Here is a 25,419-nt window from a genome sequence, read left to right on the forward strand (position 1 = left end):
ATCGCGCTCGCTGAAGGTGTTGATGCCTTCAGGGAAATCGTGGACTCTGTGTACACAACTGCACACAATTCTGTGAGTCACTTATAACTGCTTTGCCGTTACTTATTGCCAACTATGGACTCAGACTATTGTCCTATCATCTCATAGAGTCCCTGGCACATAATAATAATAATAATATGCGACACAGTGGCAGTGGGGGTCGTAAAATGCCGATTTATTACTAATAAACCCCAATGATCCGATCGAAATTAGGGATTTCGATCGGATCATTGGGGGGCACGTGCCATACCCTCCCCCCCCACTGGCTCCGCCAGTTGCTGTAATTGGGCAATGGTTGTGGTTTATTGAAACTGCGCAACTGGTGCCAATTTTGCAACGTCTCACATGAGCATAAGTAGAAGATGGATCGGCACCATGTCTCCTTCACGCAATCTTTTTGGTACGCAAACAAATAAACATCTCTCGCACAACCCATGCCACCCCCCCCCCCCCGGCCTACCGGGAGGGCCTCGTTTCGTCAGCTGTGATTCGGCACCAGCACGGTTGGCTAACGTACGGTGCGAAAGAAGTCCAACGTGCAACCAACAACTCTGGGCTCGTTTCGAGTCGGGCTCCCCTTGATTCGTTGCCGGTGAACTTTGCCCAGACGCTTCTAGGCAAGGTTCGATTCCAACAGGCCGCCCTGGTTAATACGGCGGTGGGCGTGTGCGCGCGTGTCAGCCGTCGGGGAGCGGTGGTGCAACGGTTTAGCGCGTTGCGTTCCAAACCCGGTGGACCCGAGTTCGATTCCCGCTCGTAGCCAACGGTGAAGATTATATTCATCGGAACCGGTCCTGGGGCCTCCCCTACTTCGACTCAGCCTGAAATGAGTACCTGCTGCGGTGTTTAAACATCGCCACTAGGGAGACAAAGGCGGTCAGGCGTGGTGTTGGTCACCTCCTCCCCCCCCCCCCTCGTGTGCTAATAGCACTTGCCCCAACAGTCTGTTAAGGCTACACGGGGGGTCTTTGTCTGTGTTAGCTGCAAGGATCCAGGCAGGAAACCCATCGGTCGTCGCTCCCCGCAACGCGAGCGCTTAGATGACGTCACGCGATTTTGGACGATTTTTGACCCCCCCCCCCTCGTCACACGGCGTCACAAAAAAATCAGACCCCCCCTCAAATATGACGTCACAAAGCTCTGCCCCCCCCCCCCCAAATCAAATAAAGCATGCTTCAAATCGCTTTAAACTATTGTCATTGTAGTGCGTGTTTAATGTGGCGCTGCACTCTGATGTTGTCGGAGAAAACATTTATCGAAACGTCTATTTAATTAAGTAGAACGTGTTGTCTACGTTTATTTAAAGTTGCGCATTTTTACGTGACGTCACATTTCTCACCCCCCCCCCTCGTCACACATCGTCACAAATTACTGACCCCCCCCCTCCCCCCCAGGTGCGTGACGTCATTTATGGACGCCCCCCCCCCCCCAGGGCCACGCTACGCAGAGTTAATATCTCACCGGTGTTGCTGAAGTAGTAACCAATTCAATCTCGACTTGAAGCTTTCGTGACCGCAGGAATTCATCTTGTGTGGGCCTTTCGTTAAAGTCGCGTCGATGGGGTCAAAGAAATTAACGAAAACGACGACGTTTCGACCGCTTGCAGTTGCGATCGAAACGTCGACGTTTTCGTTATTATCTTCGAACTTATCATCGTGATAATAGGGGGTTTTCCCCCTTTTTTTTCTGACAACAAAACTGAAACCTTTTACAAGGAATCGTGTTACTGCATTAAGCACAATACTTGCGGTCAAAATGCAAACCAAAAAACATACTATGATAATACATGCATTGTCATCATGGGACCACCTTTGCCAGTACCAAAATAGATGACGCCTTTTGGCGTCATCTGGTCGAACGCCATATGAGACTAGGCTCTAAAGAAAGCTGTCTCTGGTGTGGACCAATCAGTTTCAAGGACAATGCATAAATTATCAGAGTGTTGTTTTTTGTTTGCATTTGACTGCAAGTCTTGTGGTTAATGTAAGCATGATTCCTTGCAAAAGGAGTCAGTTTTGTTGCCAAAAAAGGGGAAAAACCCTATTAGTAGATGCATTGTCCTTGAAACTGATTGGTCCACACCAAGGGACGGCTTTCTTTTGAGCCTCGACCCAATTGGTGCTAGACCAGAGGACGCCAAAAGGCGTACAGCTCAAAGACAATGCTGCACTATCAAAGTAATGAGGGCTCGGGGTGAGCATCTACATCATTAGACCTCCTTTGCCAGTACCACAATATAATAATATTGTACCCTAATGATGTAGATGCTTACCCAGAGCCCTCCTTCAGCCCGCCGGCGTGTTGGAGAGGAAATCTACAACACTGTAAATGTTGTAAATCTACATTGTAAATGTTGTAAATCTACAACACTGTAAATGTTGTAGATTTACTCTCTGCTGAAGTAGTAAACTAATTGGCGCGTTTTGTTCACGTGACAAACCTTACTTGGCCGTGTCGGGTGGTGGAGGTTTGCGACACAACATTCGTACTCACGCGGTCTAACCCAAGAAGCCTTGACTATGAATAACACTGGTCGCGAAATCCGACTGCGCGTCAAACTCCATTGTGGAGTTAACGTCTCGCCGCCGTGGCCGCCCCGTGAAGACGACGGGGTGACGTAGCGACGAGGGCGCGTGACACGCGAGGTGTGACGCGTGACGTGACGTGGTACGTGACGCGTGACGTGACGTGACGCGTGATGTGACGCGTGACGTGACGTGGAGCGTGACGCGTGACGTGACGCATGATGTGACGCGTGACGTGTGACGTGACGTGACGTGACGCGTGACGTGACGCGTGACGTGACGTGACGCGTGATGTGACGCGTGACGCGTGACGTGACGTGGAGCGTGACGTGTGACGTGACGTGACGCGTGACGTGACGTGGAGCGTGACGTGACGCGTGACGTGTGACGTGACGCGTGACGTGACGCGTGACGTGACGTGACGCGTGACGTGACGTGGAGCGTGACGTGACGTGACGCGTGACGTGTGACGTGACGCGTGACGTGACGTGACGCGTGACGTGACGTGACGCGTGACGTGACGCGTGACGTGACGCGGAGCGTGACGCGAGGTGTGACGTGGGCGTCACATGACTCGGAGCGTGATGTCACGCGTGACGTGGAGCATGACATGTGCGCAATGCGTGACGTTATGTGGAGCATGATGTGGCGCGTGACACGCGAGGCGTGACGTGGGCGTCACGTGACTCGGAGCGTGATGTGACGTGCGCGCGTCGCGTGACATCACTCGGAGCGTGATGTGGCGCGTGACGCGAGGGCTGATGTGAGCGTCACGTGACTCGGAGCGTGATATGGCGCGTGACGCGTGACGTGAGTGTCACGTGACGTGGCGTGACGTGTGCGTGGCGTGTGCGTGACGTGGAGCATGACGTGCGCGTGACGCGTGACGTGGCGCGTGACGCGCGCGTGACATCACGCGTTGCCATGGCCACCTGTAGCAGCACCAGGCCCAGGCGGCGAGCGAGGCGGCGGCGACGAGCATGAGCATGAGGGCGAGCACGAGGAGCGGCTCGACGGGGACCAGCGGCGCCGCCGGCTCGTCCTGACGCTGACGCAGCGACATGAAGTGGCAGCGGTGGCCCTCGAAGCCCGGCGAACACCTGGGGGGCAGGGGGGCAGGGGGGCAGGGGGGGGGGGCAGGTGCACGGAGAGAGGTTTAACTTTCGTTTAGACCGGACGATGATTAATTACATTATTCTTGGTTCTTTCGGTAAAGTCACGTAGAAGGGAAGTAATAAAAGAATGAAAATAAAACATAATTATTTGATTATGTAATAGAATAATAAAAATAAAACGTAATTATTTTATTATGTAATAGAATAATAAAAAGAAAACGTAATTATTTTATTATTTAATAAAACAATAAAAATAAAACATAATTATTTTTATTATGTTTTATTTTTATTATGTTTTATTTTATGAAACATAATTATTTTTATAAAACATAATAATTATTTTATTATGTTTTATTTTTATTATTGTTTCGCTGGTAATTGCATCCAGCATCATCGGCGGGCAATTCGCCAGAATGGTGAGGGCTCTTAAATAGAGCAGCAGCAGCAGCAGGGTGACGTCATCGTTTAACTCATCAGGTGCACCGGTAGGCTAAAGCATTATGAACTGATAATTGTTTTTTTAGCCTTCTATCTGGCAACAAAACTGACACCTTTTTACAAGGAGTCGTGTTTGCATAGACCACAATACCTACAGTCATAATGCAAACAAAAACACAACTCTGATAATGTGCACTGTCCTTGAAGTTGATTGGTCCACACCCGAGACAGCTTTCCTTAGAGCCTAGTCTCACATGGGTTGGACCAGATGACGCCAAAAGGCGCAACCCATGTGAGACTAGGCTCTAAGGAAAGCTGTCTCGGGTGTGGACCAATCAACTTCAAGGACAGTGCACATTATCAGAGTTGTGTTTTACTGGTATAAACGAAGTGGACCAGACCACCAATAGATTAATCCGTCCGTCCGTCCGTTCGTGTAGCAACATCGCCCCCTACTGCAAACACTTGGCATGACCCTGTCCGACAAGATGGCCGCCCGCTCCCCCTGCGATCTGTGAATTAAACAAGATGGCCGTCGCTTCCGGCGCCTCACGGCGAAACGTTTTGATCGACTGACTATGGGCGAACTCATTTATTCTGGTGGGTGAACAGTGGCGGGGAGGGGTGGAGGAGGAATTGATGATAAAAAAAAACACTTGCACCATCGCGACAGCTGCCGCGACGAGAGATGTGGGAGGAGAAGCGGCGACCGCTGCCTTGCAGGTGAGAGGTGCGTGTGTGTGTGTGCGCGTGTGTGCGCGTGTGTGCGTGTGTGTATGTGTGTGCGTGTGTATGCGCGTGTGTGTGTGTGCGTGTGTGTTTGCGTGCGTGCGTGTGTGTATGTGTGTGCGTGTGTGTGTGCGTGTGTATGCGCGTGTGTGTGTGTGCGTGTGTGTTTGCGTGCGTGCGTGTGTGTGCGTGTGTATGCGCGTGTGTGTGCGTGTCTGTGTGTGCGTGTGTGCGTGCGTGCGTATGTGTGTGTGTGTATGCGCGTGTGTGTGTGTGTGTGTTTGCGTGCGTGCGTGTGTGTGCGTGTGTATGCGCGTGTGTGCGTGTCTGTGTGTGCGTGTGTGCGTGCGTGTGTGTATATGTGTGACTGTGTGCGTGTGTGTGCGTGTGTATGCGCGTGTGTGTGCGTGTCTGTGTGTGCGTGCGTGTGTGTATATGTGTGACTGTGTGCGTGTGTGTGCGTGTGTATGCGCGTGTGTGTGTGTGTGTGTTAGCGTGCGTGCGTGTGTGTGCGTGTGTATGCGCGTGTGTGTGTGCGTGTCTGTGTGTGCGTGTGTGCGTGCGTGTGTGTGTATATGTGTGACTGTGTGCGTGTGTGTGCGTGTGTATGCGCGTGTGTGTATGTGTTTGCGTGCGTGCGTGTGTGTGCGTGTGTATGCGCGTGTGTGTGCGTGTCTGTGTGTGCGTGTGTGTGTGCGTGTGTGTATGTGTGTGTGTATGTGTGTGCGTGTGTGTGCGTGTGTGTTTGTGTGTGTGCGTGTGTATGCGCGTCTGTGTGTGCGTGTGTGCGTGCGTGTGTGTGTATATGTGTGACTGTGTGCGTGTGTGTGCGTGCGTGTGTGCGTGTCCGGCCCACTCGAGCGGCGTGATGAATGGGCGCTATTGGGCTTCGGATCGTTATTGACGGCGAACTGGAAGCGTAGCAACACAACTTCATTACGTGTGCGTGCGTGCATGTGTGTGTACGTGTGTGTGTGTGTGCGTGCGGTGTGTGTGTGCGTGTGTGCGCGTATGTGCGTGTGTACGTGTATGTGTGTGTGCGTGTGTACGTGTATGCGCGTGTGTGCGCGTGTGCGTGTGTGTGCGGTCGATATCCCTGTACCGGTATTAGTATTATTCCTACCAGCCCACCCCGCAGGGTCCTGTTTGTTTGCATTATGACTGCAGGTATTGTGGTCTATGCAAACATGACTCCTTGTAAAAAGGTGTCAGTTTTGTTGCCAGATAGAAGGGTAAAAAAACTATTATCATATTTTTACTGGCAAATGAGGTTCCAATCATTATGAACTGATTATGAACTGATTATGAACTGGTGAAATAAAATCGTTTAGTTTATTCTGCCTCTCTAAAATTACGTCAACAATAATGTAATTAAATTTCGATTTAAAGCTTTCATAAAAATAAAAGATAATAAAATAATTATGTTTTATTTTTATTATTTTAACAGGACCCTGCGGGGTGGGCTGGTAGGAACGAATAACCAAATAATATAAACATAATGTATTATTACACTTGTTAAGCAAGGAAAGCCCCACTGAGTCAAAAGGTTTTTGTCGGGTCCTGGCAAGTGTTTGCAGTAGGGGTCGATGTTGATACACGGACGGACGGACGGACGCATTAATCTATTGGTGGTCTGGTCTACTTCGTTCCTACCAGTATTACTTCCCTTCTACGTGACTTTACCGAAAGAACCAAGAAGATGAATCCCTGCAGTCACGAAAGCTTTAAATCGAAATTTAATGTTTTATTTTTATTATTTTATTATTTCCCTTCTACGTGACTTTACCGAAAGAACCAAGAAGATGAATCCCTGCAGTCACGAAAGCTTCAAACCGAAATTTAATTACATTATTGTTGACGTAATTTTAGAGAGCCAGAATAAACTAAATCGATGTTATTTCACAAGTTCATAAGCAGTTCATAATGCTTTAGCCCACCGGTGCATCTGATTAGTTAAACGATGACGTCACCCTGCTGCTGCTACTGCTCTATTTAAGAGCCTCACCATTCTGGCGAATTGCCCGCCGATGATGCTGGATGCAATTACCAGCGAAACGTCGTACTACTCCAAAATTGTAAATGTTGTGGTTTCACGTTTCAACACACCGGTGGGGCTAAAGCAGTGAACTATTTTGTCTTTTGTCAACGTGACACTTTTTTTACTGATTGGCCGTGTCGGGTGGTGGAGGGTTACGACACATTTATAAATAACGCGATCTAAACCCAAAAACGTTGATTATGAATAATATTGGTCGCGAAAGCCTCACACGTGTTAAACGTATTTCACCAGGCCAAGGACCAGTGAGCGAGACAGCTCGTTTTCAGAAGCGACAAGGCCACACGTGATAGCTCGACGAAGTGGCTCATCGCCACGTGGACATTGATAGCAGCAGCCAAGTCGTCTACAACGCGCGTAGTGATGTCGAGTCTAAATGTGGAGGGAGAAACCGGAGGACCCGGAGAAAAATCCACGCGAGCACAGGGAGAGAGAGAGAGAGAGACGCTGACTTCAAGTATACAGCAGCAGGCATCGTCAGGGTCGGGATCGAACCCACGATCTCCTGTAGACCAGGCGAGGTAGTTAACATCTCCTAGCCACCGTGATGATGATGAGAGAGAGAGACACGCAAACTCCAAATATACAGCAGCAGGCGTCAGGGTCGGGATCGAACCCACGACCTCCTGTAGACCAGGCGAGCTAGTTAACATCTCCTAGCCACTGTGGCACCCAATCATAATAAAGGTATCCTGTTGCACATATTAAATATTAAAGTAACTCGTAAAGTTTTCTTTGATGATCAAAAACACACTGCATCAACAGGTGTGAAACATGTTAAATTGCGAAACTCACAAACAATCTGCATTTTAAATGCGTTACCGATTTTTTTTTACATTTCCAGTAAACCCTCGCTCTGCGCGAGTTCTGGACTCGCGCGACCTATGGGGCCGTCCATAAATGACGTCACGCGATTTTGGACGATTTTTTTACCCCCCCCCCCCACTCGTCACACGGCGTCACAAAAAGTCAGACCCCCCCCCCCTCAAATATGACGTCACAAAGCTCTGCCCCCCCCCCCCCCCAAAACCATATTTCCATTTTGAAAATAAAACATGCTTCAAATCGATTTAAAGTATTGTCATTGTAGTGCGTATTTAATGTGGCGCTGCACTCTGATGATGTAGATTGTAGGAGAAAACATTTATTAAAAAAGTCTATTTAATACAGTAAAACGTGTTGTCTATATTTATTTAAAGTTGCGCATTTTTCCGTGACGTCACATTTCTCACCCCCCTCCACCCCTCGTCATACATCGTCACGAATGTCTGACCCCCCCCCCCAGGTGCGTGACGTCATTTATGGAAGGCCCCTATGTACTACGCAGTGCCTACAGACCACCGACACTGGGGTGGTGGCACACAGAATGTTTCGATTTAAAGCTTTCGTGACTGCAGGGATTCATCTTCTTGGTTCTTTCGGTAAAGTCACGTAGAATGGAAATAATAAAATAATAAAAATAAAACATAATAAAATATATTATTTAATGATAAAAATAAAACATCATAAAATATATTATTTTACTTTATTATGTTTCATTTTTATGATTTTATTATTTCCATTCTACGTAATAAAATATAATATTATTTTATTACGTTTAATTTTTATTATTTTATTATTTCCATTCTACGTGACTTTACCGAAAGAACCAAGAAGACACAGAATGTTGTTACATTTGTCACGGTCCGCTGCGGAGATGAGGCACGCGCCCTCGGCTGCCCGCCAAGTCGTCAGTCTCGCAGCGATTCAGCTCTGAACTCGCAACTGAGCGTTTGTATTTCGACTGAAAGCTTTCGTGACTGCAGGGAATTCACATTCCTGGTTCTTTCGGTAAAGTCACAAACTCTGTTTCTTCACCTGAGGGCGGCTGCTTGCGTTGTGGCCCAAACGTCGTGAGAGTTTTATTTTATGATGTTTTATTTTTATTATTTTATTATTTTCTTTCTACGTGACTTTACCGAAAGAACCAATAATATGAGCGTTTGTACTTTATACGTAGTTAACAGTCCTGCCAAGTTGCGTTTTTGAAGAATACCACGTTATGGAAAATAATATCGACAAATAATAATTCGAATGTATCAGTGCGCATTTCATCCTCGGATTCCACTGTGGCAATCCATGAAAAGCAGGAAACAAACAACAGAACCAGCGGGCAACTGACTAAACTGAAGAGGCAAGGTCACTTTAACAAGATGGGATTTTTAAAGCAGACTTCTTAAATATAAATATAGCTACCGACTCCGTTACATCAAGTTCAAGTTCATTGATTAGGTATAGCCCTGTGAGCCATTCGGCTCTTGAATCGGGTGCAACCGCAACAAACAAAAAACAAAAACATGAACAAGAAAACATCTTAAAGTGAATATGTGACTGAGTGCAAACAGAAAATCCAAGAAAAGGCAGCAAAATATTGAAGAAAAAAAAGCACCGTACACCAACGCTGTGTGCAAAAAATCCCAGTGGGATTCAAGTCAAACAACAACAACAACCACAAGACAACTTAGATTAAGGCCATCAGTCTAACTCTGTACTACAACAAACACACATGGCCAAACCAAAAAACGTTTCGAAAATCACCAAAATAAAGCCATGAAAGCAATGAAACAGTGACCATCGCCTGTGGGTGCCACGCTAACAAAAGTCCGGTCGCCAACAGAGTGCTGAGCAGTTGTAGATCAGAATATCTCAAGGACCTTGATGGAATATATTAATATATCAGTTCCTGCAAGTAATGTGGGGTGGTGAGCCCTTTGAAAACCTTATAGGTTAATAGCAGTATCTTAAAACAGTCTGCTGCCTCAGCAGCGGACCATGCTTTCCCACCTGATGACGGACGCTTTGTGTTGCGCCCGAAACGTCGTCGTTTATTTTATTTTCTACCCACGTGACTTTTACCGAAAGAACCAAAGAGTTTGAATTCCTGCAGTCACGAAGGCTTCCAATCAAGATCGCAGTGTCTTAAATTCCATTCTTTCTAGATTTGAAGCTTTCGTCACGTAGGTAAAAAAATAAAATAAAAAGTTAATAAAAGTAATAATGGAAATAAAATAAAATAACAAATCACGACGTTTCGGAGGCAACGCAAGTCTCCGTCATCAGGTGGGACCGTCACAGCTAAAATTACTGCATCAAGTGTGGAAAATTCCAAAAGACCAGCCCTTAAATACAAGTTAAGGGGGGAGGGGCTTCTCTGAATGTGACTGTGTTGAATGTGGTGAGATTTATTATTTTATTTTATTTCCATTATTACTTTTATTAATTCTTAAAATCCATTTCTCGATTTAAAGCTTCTTTCGTGACTGCAGGGATTCATCTTCTTGGTTCTTTCGGTAAAGTCACGTAGAAGGGAAATAATTAAATAATAAAATTTAAACATAATAAAATAATTCTCACGACGTTTCGGCCACAACGCAAGCAGGCGTCCTCAGGTGAAGACCAGGTCTGTCGGGGAGACAGCGTCTGAATGAAAATGTCTCCCCGACAGACCTGGTCTTCACCTGAGGACGGCTGCTTGCGTTGTGGCCGAAACGTCGTGAGAATTATTTTATTATGGTTTATTTTTATTATCTTAAATTCCACTCGGAATAAGACCGGTAGGCAATGAAGAGCTAGAGCTAGAGAGAGAGAGAGAGATAAGAGGACCGGTGTAAAGTTCCCACGGTGCACGTGGTTAGGAGATGCTCAGGGCTGTGATAGCCCCGCAAGAGGGAAGCAGCAGACGCAGCTGCGAGCAGAGGCTCACAGCTCTCCCATTGAAGGACGAGGCGCTGAGCCGAATGAAAGGTCCCCAGCGGGGGGACGTGATTGGGTTACGACTTACCGGTCTCATCACACGTGTCAGCCAAGGCCGTAGCCGTGGAGTCAACATTGCTGGGGGGACCAAATCTTGCAGGGGGTCTGGGGGATCCCAACCCAGAAAAAAAAATCTAAATTTGAAAACTCATTTCCTGCCTAAAATATTAACAAAAATTCACTATCACATGGGATGGACTTTTTATGTATTTTTTACAATAATGTCTAATAGTGTATTGTATTACATTGCTCTGTTTTTTACTTTTTTTTAACCTTTTCTTGATTCATTGTATGTAATGGCAGAGATTAGGGATTGATAAAGTACAACCATAACCACACCACATATAAACAGAAATCTACGCTTTGATTTATACGAAGACAAGTCAAGATATTGTGTGCCGATTTGTGTCCTCTCTCTGTGTGCCGTTGTGATGTCTGTCTGCTTGTATGTCTGTCTATAGTTTTCTAGTTAGATTTTTGTTGCTATTTCTTTTATACCTGATGATGATTGCTTGTGTTGCAATCGAAACGTCGTAATATGTTATTTTAATTTATTATTTTATTTTTAGACGTGACTTAACCGAAAAGAACCAAAGAATAATTCCTGCAGTCACGAAAGCTCCTAAATTAAGATTGTGGCCAAGGTTTAGCAAATTGTTGTTTTTATTTACATAGCATAGCTATTTTTTATAGCAATTTATTGGGGGGGGGGACATTTTGAGCATATTTGAATATTGGGGGGGGATGTGCCCCTCCATTAATAATTATAATTCCGGTCTTGGTGTCAGCACTTGAGCGACTGTATTCTGAACAAGCTGGAGTCTGACCGGCACTTTGCTCGATATCCCAACTAGGTAGACGTTGCAGTAGTCGAGTCGGGATAACACAAAGGCATAGACCGGTGTCTCCCAAGTCATCAGAAGCGATGGCAAGCGATGGCAAGCGATGGGAAGCGATGGGAAGCGATGGGAAGCGATGGGGAGCGATGGGGAGCGATGGGGAGCGATGGGGAGCGATGGGGAGCGATGGGGAGCGATGGGAAGCGATGGGAAGCGACGGGAAGCGACGGGAAGCGATGCATTCTGGCTGTATTTCTAAGGTGGATAAAGGACATTTTGACCACCATCAATATCCTCTTGGGTTCTTTCGGTAAAGTCACGTGGGTATAAAATAAATAAAATAGATAAAATAAATAATTAAATCTCGACGTTTCGATTGCAACACAAGCAATCGAAACGTGATTTAATTAATTAATTTAATCTATTTTATTGAGTTCATACCCACGTGACTTTACCGAAAGAACCAAAGAGTATGGATCCCTGCAGCAATGAAAACTTCAAATCTACACGATCGATAAATGTGCCTCAACGGACAATGACTGTTCAAACTGAACGCCCGAGGTTTCTGACATCCCATGTCGGATTGACATCGTTACCAGCAATCAACGAACGAGGCGAACCAAGTTCAGAAAGATGCAGAAAAAAACCACTCGAAAATACAAAAAACACTCAAGAAAACCAAAAAGAAAATCCACAAGAAACCCACTCAAGAATACAAAAAAAGAAAATGCACAAAAACCCACACTCGATAATACCAAAAAGAAAATCCACAAAACCCCCACTCAAAAATACCAAAAAGAAAATCCACGAATAAAAACCCCACTCAAGAATTACCCAAAACGAAATGTTATCCAAGCCAAGTCGTGGAACGAGAAACGGCTCCGTTCAAATGCAATTCCGAGCGGCGTCAGAAGACGTTCAAGTCGTGAATGTGGGTCGTCGTAAAGCGGAGACCTTCACTCGCCTGCAGAACCTGCGGTTCTCCATGATGAAGCAGACTCCGTGGAAGCAGTAGTGGTCGTCGGTGTCTGGACACGGCGATTCTGTGGCGCACACACACACGTGTACACACACACACACACGTACACACACACACACACGTGTACACACACACACACACGTACACACACACACACACGTGTACACACACACGTACACACACACACGTACACACACACACACACGTGTACACACACACACACGTGTACACACACACACGTACACACACACGTACACACACACACGTACACACACACGTACACACACACGTGTACACACACACACACACACACGTACACACACACACACACGTGTACACACACACACACGTGTACACACACACACGTACACACACACGTACACACACACACGTACACACACACGTACACACACACGTGTACACACACACACGCGTACACACACGCGTGTACACACACACACGTACACACACACACGTGTACACACACACACGTGTACACACACACACGTGTACACACACACGCGTACACACACACACGTACACACACACACGTACACACACACACACACGTACACACACACGTACACACACGTGTACACACACACACATGTGTACACACACACACACGTACACACACACACGTACACACACACACACACGTACACACACACACACACGTACACACACGTGTACACACACACACACACGTACACACACACACACGTACACACACACACACGTACACACACACACACGTACACACACACACGTACACACACGTGTACACACACACACGTACACACACACACACACGTACACACACACGTACACACACGTGTACACACACACACATGTGTACACACACACACACGTACACACACACACGTACACACACACACACGTACACACGTACACACACGCACACACACGTACACACACACGTACACACACACACACGTACACACGTACACACACACACGCGTACACACACACACATACACACACGTACACACACAAACACACGTACACACACACACGTGTACACACACATACACACACGTACACACACACACACGTACACACACACACGTACACACACACACGCGTACACACACACACGCGTACACACACACACGTACACACACACACGTGTACACACACACACGTACACACACACACACGTACACACACACACGTACACACACACACGCGTACACACACACACGCGTACACACACACACGTACACACACACACGTACACACACACACGCGTACACACACACACACGTACACACACACACGTACAGACACATGCGTACACACACACACGTACAGACACATGCGTACACACACACACGTGTACACACACACGTACACACACACACGTACACACACACACGCGTACACACACACACGTACACACACACACGTGTACACACACACGTACAAATACACAAGTACACATACACGTACACACATGTACACACACGTACACACACATACACGTACACACATGTACACACACGTACACACACACACACGTACACACATGTACACACACAAGTACACACATACACACACGTACACACGTACACACACACGTACACACACACGTACACACACACACGTACACACACACACGTACACACACACGTACACACACACATACACACACACATACACACACACGTACACACACACACGTACACACACACACGCGTACAAACACGCACACACGTACACACACGTACACACACACACGTACACACACACGTGTACACACACACGTACAAATACACAAGTACACACACACGTACACACACACACGTGTACACACACACGTACAAATACACAAGTACACACACACGTACACACACATGTACACACACAAGTACACACATACACACAAGTACACACATACACACACGTACACACACACGTACACACACACACGTACACACACACGTACACACACACATGTACACACACACACGTACACACGTACACACGTACACACACGAACACACACACACGTACACACACGCGCGTACACACACACACGTGTACACACACACACGTACACACACACACGTGTACACACACACACGTACACACACACACGTACACACACACACGTGTACACACACACGTACACACACACACGTACACACACACACGTGTACACACACACACGTGTACACACACACACGTACACACACACACGTACACACACACACGTACACACACACACGTGTACACACACACACGTGTACACACACACACGTACACACACACACGTACACACACACACGTACACACACACACGTACACACACACACGTGTACACACACACACGTGTACACACACACACGTACACACACACACGTACACACACACACGTACACACACACACGTGTACACACACACACGTGTACACACACACACGTACACACACACACGTGTACACACACACACGTACACACACACACGTGTACACACACACACGTGTACACACACACGCGTACACACACACACGTGTACACACACACACGTGTACACACACACACGTGTACACACACACACGTACACACACACACGTACACACACACACGTGTACACACACACACGTGTACACACACACACGTACACACACACACGTACACACACACGTACACACACACACGCGTACACACACACACGTGTACACACACACACGTGTACACACACACACGTACACACACACACGTACACACACACGTACACACACACACACGTACACACACACACGTGTACACACACACACGTGTACACACACACACGCGTACACACACACGTACACACACACGTACACACACACGTACACACACACACGCGTACACACACACACGTGTACACACACACACGTGTACACACACACACGTACACACACACACGTACACACACACGTACACACACACACGCGTACACACACACACGTGTACACACACACACGTGTACACACACACACGCGTACACACACACGTACAGACACATGCGTACACACACACACGTACACACACACACGTACACACACACGTACACACACACACACGTACACACACACACGTGTACACACACACACGTGTACACACACACACGCGTACACACACACGTACACACACACGTACACACACACGTACACACACACACACACGTACACACGTACACACACACGTACACACACACGTACACACACACACACACGTACACACGTACACACACACGTACACACACACGTACACACACACGTACACACACACACACGTACACACACACGTACACACACATACACACGACCCGGATTAAGGTACCTGTAGAATTTGTTATAAAGGGGTCCTAACTAAATAAATAAACACAAATATTTAAACACAACTTGTTTTTTACTTGCACAGTATAGTAATTCTATTTTTTCATTCGCTATACAGCCAGATAATAACGACAAATCGCTAACCTTAAACACCCAGTCGTTCATAAAAGTTGAAGGCGGTATAGTACTATAGTAATAGAGCAAGTGCCGAATGGCTGAACCGGAATTGATAGCTTGAAAGCGTTTACATTTGTAGTAGCTACTACATTTGTAGTACTACATATGTAGTAGCTACTACATTTGTATATACTACATATGTAGTAGCTACTACATTTGTAGTACTACATATGTAGTAGCTACTACTACATATGTAGTAGCTACTACATTTGTATATACTACATTTGTAGTACTACATATGTAGTAGCTACTACTACATATGTAGTAGCTACTACATTTGTATATACTACATTTGTAGTACTACATATGTAGTGGCTACTACTACATATGTAGTAGCTACTACATTTGTATATACTACATTTGTAGTACTACATATGTAGTGGCTACTACTACATATGTAGTAGCTACTACATTTGTATATACTACATTTGTAGTACTACATATGTAGTAGCTACTACTACATATGTAGTAGCTACTACATTTGTAGTACTACATATGTAGTAGCTACTACTACATATGTAGTAGCTACTGCATTTGTATATACTACTACATAACTCCTCAGAGGTTGACTCAACTCCTCAGAGGTTGACTAAACCTCAAAAAATTGCCGAGCACACTTGTGGACACCATCAGAAGGGAGACAAAGGCGGGCAGGCTTGTTGCTGGACAACACCGCCAGCTCGTTCATAGGGCGTGCCGATCCCACCTTAATAGGTGCTCGCTAACAGCACTTGCCCCAGCAGGCCCGTGCAGGCTACACGGGGCACCTTTGGCTTTGCGAGCTGATGTTATCGAGGATTTAAACCAGTTCTGGATGCGTGCAAGCGTGTAGGTGTGTGTCTGTGTGTGTGTCTATGTGTGTGTCTATGTGTGTGTCTGTGTGTGTCTATGTGTGTGTCTATGTGTGTGTGTAGGTGTGCGTGTGTAGGTGTGTGTGTGTGTCTATGTGTGTGTGTCGATGTGTGTGTGTGTCTATGTGTGTGTAGGGGTGTGTGTAGGTGTGTGTGTCTAGGTGTGTGTGTGTGTGTGTCTATGTGTAGGTGTGTGTGTGTAGGTGTGTGTGTGTCTGTGTGTGTGTCTAGGTGTGTGTGTGTCTAAGTGTGTGTGTAGGTGTGTGTGTGTAGGTGGGTGTGTGTCTATGTGTGTAGGTGTGTGTGTATGTGTGTACGTGTATGTGTGTACACGTGTGTGTGTACCCGTGTGTGTGTACGTGTGTATGTGTGTACACGTGAGTGTGTGTGTATGTGTGTGTGTACGTGTGTGTATGTGTGTGTACGTGTATGTGTGTACACGTGTGTGTACCCGTGTGTGTGTGTACCCGTGTGTGTACGTGTGTGTATGTGTGTATGTGTACACGTGTGTGTGTGTACGTGTGTGTGTATGTGTGTGTACACGTGTATGTGTGTACGTGTGTGTGTATGTGTGTACACGTGTGTGTGTGTGTGTACGTGTGTGTGTACACGTGTGTACACGTGTGTACGTGTGTGTATGTGTGTACACGTGTATGTGTGTGTGTACGTGTGTGTATGTATGTGTGTACACGTGTGTGTGTACACGTGTATGTGTGTGTACACGTGTGTACACGTGTGTACGTGTGTGTATGTGTGTACAAGTGTGTGTGTGTGTACGTGTGTGTGTGTGTGTATGTGTGTACGTGTGTGTATGTATGTGTGTACACGTGTGTGTGTGTGTACACGTGTGTGTGTACGTGTGTGTGTGTATGTATGTGTGTACACGTGTGTATGTGTGTGTGTACGTGTGTGTATGTATGTGTGTACACGTGTGTATATGTGTGTACACGTGTGTGTGTGTATGTATGTGTGTACACGTGTATGTGTGTGTGTACGTGTGTGTATGTATGTGTGTACACGTGTGTGTGTGTACACGTGTGTGTGTGTATGTATGTGTGTACACGTGTGTGTGTGTACGTGTGTGTGTGTATGTATGTGTGTACACGTGTGTGTGTGTATGTGTGTACACGTGTGTGTGTGTACACGTGTGTGTGTGTACGTGTGTGTGTGTATGTATGTGTGTACACGTGTGTGTGTGTACGTGTGTGTATGTATGTGTGTACACGTGTGTACGTGTGTGTGTGTGTATGTATGTGTGTACACGTGTGTACGTGTGTGTGTGTGTACGTGTGTGTGTGTGTACGTGTGTGTATGTATGTGTGTACACGTGTGTGTGTGTACGTGTGTGTATGTATGTGTGTGTACGTGTGTGTGTGTGTACGTGTGTGTATGTATGTGTGTACACGTGTGTGTGTACACGTGTGTGTATGTGTGTGTACGTGTGTGTGTGTATGTATGTGTGTACACGTGTGTATGTATGTGTGTACACGTGTGTGTGTGTACGTGTGTGTGTATGTGTGTGTGTACACTTGTGTGTACGTGTGTGTGTACACGTGTATGTGTGTACACGTGTATGTGTGTGTATGTGTGTGTGTATGTGTGTGTGTACACGTGTATGTGTGTGTACGTGTGTGTATGTGTGTTTGTACACGTGTATGTGTGTGTGTATGTGTGTTTGTACACGTGTGTGTGTGTACACGTGTGTACACGTGTGTGTGTGTGTACGTCATCTTACCGATCATCGTGACTGCGTCTTGGGGAGCGCGTGGCCACCTCGGCTTGCAGCTTCAACTCAGCCTGCAGCAGTAGCAGCAGCAGTAGTAGCAACAGCAGCAGTAGCAGCAGCAGCAGGAGTTACAGGAATAGTAGTTTCAGGAGTGCAGTAGTAGTTGTAGCAGCAGCAGTAGCAGCAGCAGTAACAGTAACAGCAGCAGAAGTAGCAGTAGCAGCAGCAGTAGCAGCAGCAGCAGTAGCAGCAGCAGTAGCAGCAGCAGCAACAGTAGCAGCAGTCATTGAGAGTTGGGAATACTTTACAGCAATCGTCATTAAACCACCGCCTCCACCGACGCAGCTCAACAATAACAACTGCGATGATGATGATGATGACTTCAACTTGCAAGCGATTAGTGACGAGAGTGTGAAGGTATTTTAGCTGCGTGAGTGCGGTGGGGGGGGGGAGCGGTGGCGCAATGGTTAACGCACCGCGCTCAGAACTTGACTCAGAATTTTTTTTTTTTGACCAGGTAAGAAGGCCCACTCAGTGCCGGATTAAGGGAGTGCGGGTTCTGTAGCATCTTCTTACCTATACAGTGAAACCTTGGATTGCGAGCACCTATACAGTGAAACCTTGGATTGCGAGCATAATTCGTTCCGGAAACGTGCTCATAATCCAAAGCACTCGTATATCAAAGCGAATTTCCCCATAAGGAATAATGGAAACTCAGATGATTCGTTCCAAAACCCCAACATATTCATATAAAAATGATTAATACAAAACACTGTACCTTTATTTCGATTTAAAGCTTTCGTGACTGCAGGGATTCATCTTCTTGGTTCTTTCGGTAAAGTCACGTAGAAGGGAAGTAATAAAATAATAAAAATAAAACATAATAAAATATGTTATTTTATTTTAAAATAATAAAAATAAAACATAATAAAATATATTATTTTATTATGTTTTATTTTTATTATTTTATTACTTCCCTTCTACGTGACGTTACCGAAAGAACCAAGAAGACTGTACCTTTATATTTTTTTAATTTAAATTTAATATAACGTAAATCACATGTATTCATTAAATGTAATCGTGGCTGGTGTGAGGGAGACGAGAGAGAGGAGAGGAGGAGGGGGCCATTGTTGCAGTACAATTACTAAAGAACAGTCACTACACTTGGACACAAAATAAAAAAAATGCTTTAGGCACACACACGTGGTCCCAACACTACAGTAAACAGTATTGTACACTCGCACGGATGTTGACTATACGAGTGAGGCACGTCGACTGAGACCGAGCATGGGAGACGATTACCCACAATCCCGCAGCGAGAGAGAGAAGAACCATCGGCTCAGTTGTGATCACGTGACGCTCGGCAGACAACGCGTATACTGTACGTACTGCTCGTATTGCAAGACATCGCTCGTTTATCAAAGTAATATTTACTTTAAAATGTTGCTCGTCTTGCAAAACACTCGCACACCAAGTTACTCGCAATCCAAGGTTTCACTGTAAAAGGCATTTTCTGTCTGTCCGTCTGCGCACGCTCGCTTGCGAAGGATTTGGCTCTCAAACCGTGGGGTTGACGTAGAAAATGTTTTGCCAGGCAGCACGCCATAAGCCCCACGGTGGGCAAGCGCTATGCCGTTTTCCCGTCCGTAAACTTTTAAGTAGTTAAATTAACAATTTAGTGTTATTTTTCTCTATTTAATTATTTTCCCCGAGCCGCTAAAGCTGCCCGGGGGTTGCCCCTAGCAACGCTCGCGCGTCATCGGTGGAGGGTGGGGGGGGGGCTTTCTCATTCCCGTTCAAAATGGAAAGTAAAATACACGCAACGCTGATGGTAAATTCATCAAAGTGTAATGTCCTCTTCTCTCCCCCCCCCCCCCACCCCAATGTGTGCACTTAATACTATAGGGTCGGTAGATACTAATATTATAGCGCTTAGATAGTATTATTGTAGCTCGGGCGGGGGGATGGTGGGGGGGGGGGGGGTAGCGGCCCAGCCCCCAGCCTGGCAATGTGTCACCTCCTCCGGCTGGGAAATCTAGGCGAGGCCGCGGGCTCTGCATGGGACTAGGCCTCACCACGGCAATGTAAAGTACAATTGTATTGAATCTTTCGCTAAGAACTCAGGTTTATTGTTTACTATTATGAAACAACTAAGTTGGCAAATATTACAATAATAATGTTTGTGTGCAGATAAGAACTCTGGTTCATTGTTTACTTTTGTGAAACAAATAAGTTGGCAGATATTACAATAATGTTTGTATGCAGAAAACTAATTTTTCATGATTAGGTTTCTAAATATTTCCTTTTTTAGCTGTGCTTTCATGACGCTGCGACGGTGTACTGCCAGTCTGTGCCGTGGCCTGCTGCCTGCTCATTAATTAACGTCAGTGCACTGCCATTCTATAATCTACACTGCTAACTTAGCTTTTGGCCATTATGAGTGTATGCCAGTTTATAATCTGTTGCCTGTGTCTTTACCTCACTCAGTGTACTACCAGCCTTTCATGTCGACTGTGTCCTGCTTTTTCAGCTGCTGCCCGTATTGCCAGCTTTTTATGTCGACTGTAGCAATGCTTATGTCATTGAGTCGGCATACTGGCAGTCTATAATCTAGACTGTCGCCTGCTTCTCACCTTACCTGTACGTACTGCTGCTCTTTAATGTTGACTTATTTCTGCTTGTTTCTTCAATGCATTTCTATTGTTTCGATCGCTCACGTCCCGCTATTTACTGATGCGTAGTTCTGCGATGCCGATTAATTTGTTATACTGCGAAATACGGTGGACTTTCTTAGCTAGAGCCCATTGCATTTCGTCTATCGTTTTGGCACATTTGTAGAGGAGTAAAATGGGGACGTGACGTCAGGTGTGCCGTTCAGTGCGATGACGTCACGTCTCCTAGGGTACTTAAGGGAGACCCCGTGACGTAAGCGGGGTCACTGTGGGAACGGGTAGAGTAAGCAGGGTGAAGAGGCGACCAGGGGTAGAGAGAGGGATCGAGTGGTGAGTCTGGGGAGAAGCCGGTGGTAGCCGTAGAGGTGCTTCTCTCTCCGCTCGGTGGAGTCGGCAGAGTCCACGATCCGACACGAGAGAGAGAGACCGGAGCTAGCCGGCAGGGACCCGGACTCAGAGTAGGACCCCTAGCCCCTGGGAGTTGTGTACCCTGCTGTGTAGTATTGTAACAGCTTTAATAAACCCTGGCGAAAGCCCTTAATCTTACCTCCGTCTCAGAGTGTGTCCGTCGGAACTTCTCGACACATTCGTGGGAACATCACCCATTTAAATGTTGCCGTACCGCACCTTTACTTTCTACCAAAGTGTGGAGCACGCAAGGGGGTTCAATGCCCCAAATATTGTTGACCGTGCTTTGTGAGGGATACATTGTTCTTCCATACCAAGAAAACACCATCGCACGATTTCCTGACACGAACAGAGCCTACGATGCCCTACAATAACACGTTTTCCTGTCGCAAGGCCAAGATGGGTACAGCATCAAGATTCCTACAATTACAAAGCTGCAGGACAAAGACATCCTCACAAAACTGTCTCCTCTCAAAAAAAAAAACTTATATTCCTTCGTGATCATGGACAGAGGAGGAAACCACATGTTATGGTGCGCCAACCTCTTTCACCAGGATGTTGTCGATGAGTATGCCAACACTGAGAGTGAGCGCCTTCTTTACATTCAACTGAATCCCAACCGCCTGCGTGTGGACAGTACGCTCATCTCTGGGACGCCATCAATGCTGAAGGAGATGGAAACGGTCACAATGTGGGCTGATTAGTTATTTTGCCTTCATTCTTCACAGCCCGTTGAGGCAACTTCTGGATTTCGTCTTTTATTCGACTATATCTTACAGTTTACTCCATGCTGCTGATAGGCAGCGTGAGAGGGACAGATAGAGAGAGAGAGAGACGCACTGCCACGTGGCAACTCGGAGCCCCGCTCCCGCGTGGCCTCCCCCCTCTGTTCGTTCCCGTTCTGACCACGTGTCGTTGGTCTCCACCCCGATTTAATACCCGGGTCACGTGGTACGTTTCCGCCAATCCTCGTTAGCCTCGCATGGAATGTTCCAGGCTCCCTCGTCAGCTTCCATGACCACGCCCCTGACTCGTCTCCCCATTGGCTGAGGCCAAAGCCAGCAGAACCAATCCTTACAGCTGTCACCTTTCCATCACGTCAGGGCCATGCCCCCAGGCTTCCCCCCATTGGCTGTAAACCAGGACCGGCAGAGCCAATCACCATGACGAGTTGTGATACGTCAGTGAGCCGGATATATCCTCTTATTACATCAGCATGAGAAGGCTCAGGATGCCATGACGTGCATCAGCCAATATGCCCACGCCCCATCTCTTCATCACCTTCACTTACTCTTTGGTTCTTTCGGTAAAGTCACGTAGGTAGAAAAATACAATTAAACTAAAATTAATACATCACGACGTTTCGATCGCAACACAAGCGGTCGTCCTCAGGCATAAAAAATAATCCAGTCGTAGAACTGCTGAACCAGTGAGAGAGCTGTTACAACAAGGTTATAAACACAATTGGAACCTCATTTGCCCGTAAAAAAATGATAATTGTTTTTTTTACCCTTCTATCTGGCAACAAAACTGACACTTCTTTTTTACAAGGAGTCATGTTTGCATAGACCACAAAACCTGCAGCCATAATGCAAACAAAAAACATAACTCTGATAATGTATGCATATGTTTTACTAGCAAATGAGGTTCCAATGGTGTAAATGCTTGCCCCGAGCTCTCATACTCTGATGGTGCATTGTCTTCGAGTTGTGCGCCTTTTGGCGTCATCTGGTCCAACCCACGTGAGACTAGGCTCTAAGGAAAGCTGTCTCGGGTGTGGACCAATCAACTTCAAGGACAGTGCATATCATTATCAGAGTCGTGTTTTTTGTTTGCATTATGGCTGCAGGTATTGTGGTCTATGCAAACATGACTCCTCGTAAAAAAGGTGTCAGTTTTGTTGCCAGATAGAAGGGTAAAAAACAATTATCAAGGTTATATATGTGGCGGAGATCCAGGTTTACCCTTATCCAAACCAAAAGCCACCAGACAGACATGACATCTTAGCGAGGGTCTTAAAACTCAAAGTTGATGACCTCATGATGCTGATTTGCGACCAACGAAGGCGGCGTCTTTGGATAGACAAGCGGTAGCTTGCGCAACCATTGGGTGGCAAAAAAACGTCTTTTTCCTCATGCTCACATTTCGCTATGGATGAGGGAAACAATCCATGCAAGTCACATTGACACATTTATCAGTGCTGAGTTACCTCACCCCCATCAAGACCCTGTCCATTTGTTTTGTGTGGTCTGCAACCAATTGGTCTATGGCCCATGTGGCCAGTTCTATCCAAATGCGCCATGTATGCAAGACCACAGGTGTACCTAGAGGTATCCACGGAACTACTTGAGAGACACTCAGTCGGCCCATGATGGCACTCCTCTATATCGTCACAGAAATACTGAGCATGGTGGATTTCAACCAACGCTCAGAACTGCCACTAACTCGCTAATTAAGGTTCACAACCAGTGGATCTTTCCCTACTGCCCTCTTCTGTGCAAGATATTCCAGGACCACTTTAATGTGGAATTCTGCTATACTAAAAAACAGCCATCAAATATGTTTGCCAATACATCAACAAAGGCTCTGACATGGTTGTCTTTGCCTTACAAAACAGAGGGGCAAAGTGTGCATGAGCTCAAACTTTTTTCCCAAGGAACATACATCAACAACAATGAGGACATTTGCTGAATTCTTGGCTTACCCATCCATGACCGCCCCCCCCCCAGTCGTCAATTTGGCACTTCACCTCCAAAATGGTCAACGCATCTACGTCACCAAAGGAAATGCCCAACAACAGGCCCTGGCTCCACAAGATACCACCCTTGTGGCGTTCTTTGTTTTGTGCCCAAGTGACCCATTTGCAGCCAACCTGCTCTACCATTAAGTTCCCTCCTACTATACATGGACTGCTAAAAAAAAAATGCAAGCGACGTGCTGCTGACGGTGAATCGGATGCCTTAGGACGAGTCTACACAGTTCATCCCAACAATCGGCAGTCCTACTTTCTCCCAATGCTTCTTCGTGTTGCCAAAGGGCACAAATCTTTCCAAGACCTCTGAACAGTGGAAGGAGTTGTCTGTCAAATATACATGGAAGCTTGCAATCTTCGTGCAATTCTTGCGCATGATCACCATCTTCATGAAGCTATGACAGAAGCTTCTGTTGGTCAGTCCCCTTTCTAACTGACTTTGCTCTTCTGCATAAATATTCAAGTTTGCAGCCCATCTAACCCCACGGGACAAAGAGGGCGTGAGTGAGGACATCCCTCCACGGAGCTCAATGACAAAATACAAACCTCGACTTCAACTTTTCTGATGTCATCTTCAAAATGGCCCTCATCCTCCATTGGTGGTAAATACCTCACGTCTATGGGACTACCAATACCCTACAGGGAGAACCTGCATGCCCTTGCTCAAGAGATCCTACGTCAAATATGCTATTATGCTTTACAGCTTCTTAAATGTATTTATGAAAATTAACCAAAGCTGATGGACGCACAAATAGAAGCCTACACGAAAATCTTGGAAGACATTGAGACTACAAAAATCGAGTCTTTTTTTTTCCTTGATGCACCTGCCAGTACTGGGAAGACCTTTGTGTTTCAAACTGCCCCTCGCTAAGGCTCGCCAGAGAGAGACAATTGCTCTAGTTGTGGCATCATCGGGGATTGCTGTGTAAGTCGATGTGTGTGTGTGTGAGTCGATGTGTGTGTGTGTTTGAGTCC

At 46.4% G+C, this 25,419-nt stretch overlaps 1 protein-coding gene across 3 annotated transcripts in view; it reads right to left on the bottom strand.

Annotated features, from left to right (window-relative positions):
* LOC144950694 (uncharacterized) overlaps positions 1-25,419 on the bottom strand; it is a 39,316-nt gene that overhangs the window by 3,382 nt on the left and 10,515 nt on the right. For 2 of the 3 annotated variants that reach the window (XM_078880766.1, XM_078880764.1), the window contains exons 2-4: positions 18,622-18,683; positions 12,498-12,576; positions 3,497-3,664 (exon numbers count right to left, since the gene is read on the bottom strand). In XM_078880766.1, the coding sequence (XP_078736892.1) occupies positions 3,497-3,664; positions 12,498-12,576; positions 18,622-18,628 (254 nt within the window). In that variant the 5' untranslated portion in view covers positions 18,629-18,683. Of the gene's footprint in view, positions 1-3,496; positions 3,665-12,497; positions 12,577-18,621; positions 18,757-25,419 lie in introns of those variants that run through there. The other variant, XM_078880765.1, reaches the window with a different exon arrangement.

This window comes from Lampetra fluviatilis, chromosome 59 (assembly GCF_964198595.1).
Source record: "Lampetra fluviatilis chromosome 59, kcLamFluv1.1, whole genome shotgun sequence".
NCBI lineage: Eukaryota > Metazoa > Chordata > Hyperoartia > Petromyzontiformes > Petromyzontidae > Lampetra > Lampetra fluviatilis.